This window comes from Ochotona princeps, chromosome 2, assembly GCF_030435755.1.
Source record: "Ochotona princeps isolate mOchPri1 chromosome 2, mOchPri1.hap1, whole genome shotgun sequence".
In the NCBI taxonomy this organism is placed as follows: domain Eukaryota; kingdom Metazoa; phylum Chordata; class Mammalia; order Lagomorpha; family Ochotonidae; genus Ochotona; species Ochotona princeps.
The window spans coordinates 20,377,697-20,384,427 of record NC_080833.1 but is presented as its reverse complement, the minus strand read 5'-3'; the positions used below and the strand labels follow the sequence as shown (position 1 = coordinate 20,384,427).

The 6,731-nt window shown below is 47.9% G+C and overlaps 1 protein-coding gene across 2 annotated transcripts; it reads right to left on the bottom strand.

The window, feature by feature from the left end:
- Positions 1-3,353: 3,353 nt before the first annotated feature.
- On the bottom strand, positions 3,354-6,516 carry MED18 (mediator complex subunit 18). Of its 2 annotated transcripts, none has more exons than XM_058660810.1 (4): positions 6,464-6,516; positions 6,284-6,360; positions 5,556-5,699; positions 3,354-4,202 (listed from the first exon to the last, which is right to left on the bottom strand). In XM_058660810.1, the coding sequence occupies exons 3-4, from the start codon at positions 5,626-5,628 to the stop codon at positions 3,649-3,651; spliced, it is 627 nt and encodes a 208-aa protein (XP_058516793.1). In that variant the 5' UTR covers positions 5,629-5,699; positions 6,284-6,360; positions 6,464-6,516; the 3' UTR covers positions 3,354-3,648. The 2 variants fall into 2 exon arrangements, with proteins under 2 accessions (XP_058516793.1, XP_058516794.1); XM_058660811.1 differs by having other exon boundaries at positions 6,297-6,360.
- Between the last annotated feature and the right edge of the window lie 215 nt (positions 6,517-6,731).

Genomic DNA, 6,731 nt, shown 5'->3' with positions numbered 1-6,731 from the left:
CTGCACGGGAGACCCAGATGAAACTCCTGACACTTGGCTTTGGATTGGCTCAGCTCCAGCAGTTGCGGTAACTTAGGGAGTGAATCATTGGATAGAAGATCTTCTCTGTCTCTCCTCCTCTATATATACATCTGACTTTGCAATAAAAATAAATAAATCTTAAAAAACACAAATCAAACTGAAAGTTCAAAATGAATCTATGAACTATAATAAGTATGGCAAATCAATACAATGAATACAGGTAACAATTATAATAGAAAATATTTGGGCCTGGCTCCATGGCCTAGCAGCTAAAGCCATAGCGTTGAACACACCAGAATCCCATATGGGCGCTGGTTCTAATCCCGGCAGCTCTACTTCCCATCCAGCTCCCTGCTTGTGGCCTGGGAAAGCAGTCGAGCACGGCCCAATGCCTTGGGACCCTGCACCTATATGGGAGACCTGGAGGAGGTTCCTGGTTCCTGGTTTCCGATCGGTACAGCACCAGCCGTTGTGGTCTGAATCACTGGACGGAAGATCTTCCTCTCTGTCTCTCCTCCTCTCTGTATATCTGACTTTGTAATAAAATCAATAAATCTAGCTGTTTACAAATGAGGATCTTTCACATACCTGAAGCATTCAGGAGGGCAGTATCAAATAAGCATAAATGGGGCCAGTGCTAATGGCACACAGGGTAAAGCACCTGCAATGCCAGCATGCCCTATGGACACTGGTTTGCAACCCAGCTGCTCCACTTGCAATGCAGCTCTGTGCTGCTGACCTGGGGGTTGGTGGATGGTGGCCTACGCGCTTGGGCCAGGGACCGGTGCAGGAAGCTGCTGGCTTTGGCCTGGCCAGGTGATCACTGTCACCATCTAGGGAGTGAAGCAGTAGATGCAAGTTTTTTCTCTTTCATTTTCTATAACTCTGGACTTTAAAAAAAAATTATTATTTCACTTGAAATTCAGACTTACATGTATGTAGAGAGAAACAGGGACAGGAATGATCTTCCATCTGCTGGTTTCACTACCCAAATGGCTGCAGTGGTCAGAGCTGGGCTGGTTTGAAGCTAGGAGCCAGAGTTTCTTTTTTTTTTTTTTTTAACTTTTTCCATTTTTTTATATTTTTGGCAATCTTTACATAGTTAATTAGGGTAAAAAGGTTCAAGGGCTACAGGAAAATGGGTAAGACTATTATTTCCACATTGTTTCCTTCATGTATCTGAGGTAAGGGGGTTTTAAGGGAGAAGCCCAACCCAGTCTCCCACCCACCCCAGGTCCCTGATGTGGGGCATGCTTCGAGGGTCTTGCTCAACTGGTTTTGACAGTTCAACAGTTATGAATCGCTGCCAGTCTCACCACTCCAAGCACGATGACGTCGTTGAAGAATCCACTGATTGACATAGTCCATCTTAGAGTCTCCATTTGCCCTGTTTTTCACTGCCAACATATGGCTGAGGTGGTTGATTGACTTGTTCTGTCCTTTGTCTTTTCATGCTTAGGGTTTGAGTCCAGCAGTTCAATTGGGGAGATCCCTAAAGAAACTTTGTCTGAGGTGTTCCCAGACCAGATTCTTGTAATGTGCTAGCAAGCACAGGGCCCGGCACAGTACATCACCTCAATCAGCTGGTGGTTGCAATTGCTGGGTTGGTTCTGTTTCCAGCCCTGTCTTCCACTGGAACCAATGGGTGTTGTAGTCCAGCCTGACTCTGCCCCACACACACTCTGCACTCACATAAACCAGTGGGAGCTGTAGCCTAGTCAGAGCTACACACAATAACACCCACCAGGCCTGCCTGCTACCCTGATTTGCCAGTATGTGTAGCAGACTAGTCCAGTCTGTCCCACATTCCATTCAGCTCTCATACATGTCAATGGGTATTAAAGCTTAGTTTCATCTAACCAGCTCCACTATCCAGCCCTCACGGATATTGCTGGGTGCCTCTCTGTCTAGACACTCCAGCCCCTGTCCTTTCATGCCTTCCCATGGGAGTGGTAACCCAAGAGGGAGGAGCCAACTATTCCCTTCTAGGCCACTCCCAGTCCTGGATTATGCACTTTCCAGGTGGTTCTGTGGTTTGACTTGACAGAATTAGCCCCCAGTGCCAGCTTCTGCCACCTGATGCTGTGGCAAAGCCCAAAAAACCCTCACCCACTCTAGTTGTAGTTTGCACCAGTAGGAATAATCAGCCCAGCCTGGCTTTTCCCTGATCTAGTCCACATGAGGCGCACAGGTGTTGTAGCCCTGCCTAGTCTGGTCTGCCCCCATCCCAGCTCACACTCTCCAGTGGGATTAGCCGTCCAGCAGGGGAGCACCCCCATATTCCCCTGCCGAGGAGTCAGTTTCTTTTGGGTCTCCCACGTGGATGCAGGAGCCCAGCACTTGGGCCGTCCTCCATTGCTTTCTCTGTAGGAAGGTGAATTGGAAGCAGAGCAGCCAGGACTCAACAGGCACCTATAAGGAATGTCAGCACTGCAGGCAAACGATTATCTTTATGCCACAGCACCAGCCCCAGGGCTTTCAACATAATTTCTTTTTAAAGAAAAAAAAATGAGCTTCTTTCTTTTGGTAAATATTCTATGGATTAACTTGCTGAGAAGATGCTAATAACAATGATGGAAAAATAAAAAAGCTACAAACTCACATATATGGAATTTTAAAAATTAGTGTTATCTGATGTATATAAATTTGTTACAAATAAAACCAGAGTAGGAAAATAAGATGCTGGACTCTATGCTTGCAATGAGGGAATCTCAACTGAACTTGAACTGTGGTTATGTAACTAAGTGGAGTAATCCACCAAGGGGGGAGGGTGTGGAGAGGGGTCGGGAGAATCCCAGTACCTATGAAACTGTGTCACATAATACAATGTAATTAAAAAAATAATAATAATAAAAAACAGAAAAAAAAAAGGCATATCCAGGACCAAATAAAATAAAATAAAATAAAACCAGAGTAGGCATTTGGTGTAGTGGTTAAGCTAACTCTATTCCAGCCTGAAGTACCTGGTTTTATTCCCAGTTCTGGCTCCTGATTGTATTCCTGCCAGAGAGACCCTGGGAGACAGCAGTGACAGGCTTCCTGCCACCAGTGTGACCCAGTTAGTTCCTGACTTCAGCCCCAAGCACGATGGGTAATTCAGAAGTGAACCAGTGGATGGGGGAGTTCTCAAAAACCAGAAGGAAATGCACCAAAATAGAACCATTACATAGTGTTGGCTAGTATTATTTTTGTTTCTATTTCAAAAAATTTTTCAGCAACAAATGTGATAAAAATTATCATCTTTCAAATTAAAACTAACAATTGTCATTTTTGGGGCTCCAACTGGTAATGAAATTAGTAGGGTAAAGGAGCAAGAAATTAAAATCACAGAATTACGGGCACTTCTCGTAACCTTCACTCCCAAAGAACACAGTTCATATTATGCTACAAACATCAAATATAAACAGTAAGAGGTTTTCTTTTTCTCTCCAAAAGTGAACATATAGCAGCTTCACAGTGCCATCCTGAGCCTTTCACTTAGGAAGGCAACCCAGAAGTCAAATCACCACACTAGAGGAACAGGGCAAGGAAGAATGTCCGGCTGCCACAGTGAACTGGGCCATCCCACTGCCCACTGTTTTCCTAAAAGCTGCAGTTAGTTTTCAAAATGCCAACAGGTCCTCTTGGTCACATGAGCCTTTTGGGGTCTATTTTCTCCAGGTGGACAAGAGGTTTCAGCTGTTCAGCAAAGTTCCTCATGTCATCAGACACCATGTCCTGCCCAGCTGGCGCAACGACACTTAACTCCACCAGGTACGATAGGGACAAGGCCTCGGTACTGTCCGGGTTTCCTGGTACGAGGATGCGGAAGACCTTGTACACCACTATCTTCATGATGCCCTTCCGGAACAAGTGACCCTTGGCCACAAACTCATGGTCCATGCGGAAGCCCATCTCCATCAGGAAGTCGGTGAGGTTCTCGGAGGTGGCAATGTCCACGCAGTTTCGCACCAGGGCATGGCGGTTCTTGTCTCCCATTTCTGGCTGTCCCAGGTAACGCAGGTGCCAGGGGGTGCCCGCCCTATCCATGGAGCGCCTTGCCCTCAGAACAAACGGGCTGGCCTGCTGACCCTTGAGGAGGAACACCATCTCATGGTCCAGGAAGGTCTCGGGCTCCATGTTGTCACACAAACCGCGCAGGCGGTGGATAAGGCTTTCCAAACTGTGGTCCAGAACGCTTCCTGGTGAGGGAAAAGGCACTGCTTAGTCCTATCAGACATGAGGAATCACAGGACTCCCAGAAGGTGAAAACCCAGAGAGAAAAACCCAAACAGCTCAGTATAATATTTCTGACACACAGGGCCCAGACCTGAGACTTCCAGAGTTACACTGCCAATGTATTCCAGACCATTAGGGAAAGTAGTTTCCTTTAGATCTCTCTCTCTCTCTTTTTGTTTTTTTTTTTTAAAGAATTAAAGTGAGGATTTAGCCACTGAGCTATCATGGGCCTGGCATGATAGCTCAATGGCTAAATCCTCACTTTGCAAGCACCAGGATCCCACATGGGCACCAGTTCATGTCCCGGCTGCTATATTTCCCATTCAGCTCCTGCTTGTAGCCTGGGAAAGCAGTAGAGGATGGCCCAAGCCTTGGGACCCTGCACCCATGTGGGAGACCCAGAAGATGCTCCTGGCTCCTGGCTTTGGATGGGTTCAACTCTGGCCACTGAAGCCATTTGGGGAGTGAACTAGCAGACAGAAGATCTTTGTTTCTCCTTCCCTCCATAAATCTGATTTGCCTTTCCAATAAAGATAAATAAATCTTTTAAAAAAAGAATTATGTGGGGTTTTAAAATATATTTTTATTGGGCAGGCAGATTTTTACACAGAGAGAAGATCTTTCATCTGTTGGGTCACTCTCTAAATGGCCACAATGACCAGAGCTGAGCTGATCTGATATCAGGAGCCAGGAGCTTCTTCAAAGTCTCCCATGTGGGTGCAGAGGCCCAAGGACTTGGGCCATCCTCTGCTGCCTTCCCAGGCTACAAGCAGGGAGCTGGATGGGAAGTGGAGTGGCCAGGATGCAACCAGCACCCATAGGGAATGCTGACACTGCAGGTGGAGGATTAGTTTGTTACGCCACTGTGTCAGCCCCTCCCTTTCAATGTCTTACATCTACTAGAAAGCACGTGGGCCTTCTCTGTTCATGCTTATTTTCAGCAGGCCTTGAGCCCAGAGCCTGTAACAGGCAATAGTAGCTATGAAGAATTTAGTAATACTTTTATCTTGTCATTCACTTCAACAATTATTCTCCATTTCTAGTCAAGTCTTTGGGTCCCTACACCCACATAGAGACCAAGATGAAACTCTTGACTGCTGGCTTCAGCTGATCCAGTCCCAGCCGTTGTGGCCACATGGGGATAAACCAGTGGATGAAGATCTCTCTGTTTGTCCAACTCTGCCATTAAAACATTTATTTATTTTGAAAAGTGGCTTTACACCTGAAGTGTTGTCTGTTGACTACGTAACAGTTGTCTCCAGAAAAACCAAACAAGAGCATGAAAACAAGTTGTTGAAACTGCCCGACTCACTTACCCTGCAGCAGGTACTCCATCATGTTGATGGTGCCCCCCGTGACGGGCATCATGGTGACCGGCGGGGCCTCCATGGTACCTGATTAAGCTGAAGACAGCAAAATTGGACTCAGAGTTGCCCAGGCAGATCAGGCACAGAATACACCTGCAAAAAGGGTAGCATTCATTAAGACATCATAGGTGTGGACAGACATCACATCTATGTTGGTACTGGTCCTGAAATTAAGTCTTTCACTCAAAATAGTTCAAGTAGCTACTGAGGCGGCTACTCTCAAGCACGGACAGCAGAAACAGAAAAAGATATGATTGTAGAGGTTATACAATGGAATCATCAAGATTGAAGCTGGGAAGCTTTAGAAGCTACCTGTGCGACCCTCCACATCATCTCCTTTAAAGCAAAGCAGGTGTGGGTTAAAGGCACCTGCTGGGATTCCCACAGCTCCTTATTGGGGTGCTTGGACTGGGGGTCCCTGTTCTGTTCCCGACTCCAGCCTCTTGCTTATGCCCACCCTGGGAAGCGCAGGCGAAGGTGCAAGGAGTTAGGCCCCTGCCACTTCCGTGGGAGACGGGTATTGAGCCCCTTCTCAGGAGTGGGGGAGTAAGCCGGTCAGTGTGTGGGAGTTCCCCAGCTCTCCAAAAAGAATGAATGAAAATGAAAGCGAATCCAACACTACGGAACCTCTGAGACCACGTGGTGCGAATGACAGATGACTACAGTCAGAACCTAACCTGACTTGTGCACCTGCCAGAGAGGAGGCCGCGGCGATTCGAAGGGGCCCAGCGACACTCACAGCCAGGAGCAGGGCCTGCAACAGATGAAAAAACAGGTTTTCCTCAAAGGGCGTGCAGTTCTCGCATCAAGATGCAATGAATCCCCCACGGCCCGCGTGCAGACACACGCGCACTTACACGACAAATGGGCGGGCACAGCGCTCCAATTCTCGCCACGCCGGGAATCACACTCACCTCGACTCGTCCGCCGCTCAACGATAACCAGTCCCCGCCCCGGACGAGCCCGGCCACAAGGACCGCTCCTCTGCCTCGTTCTGGCAGGAAGGCCCAGGAAGCCAAAACCTCGACACCGCCTCCCGGTCAGGTAAGGGTGGCGATAGGGCCAAACTTGGCCAGAGGCGCATGCGCAGTGCCCGGGGCTGTGGGCCGTCTCCTTTGGGGGCGT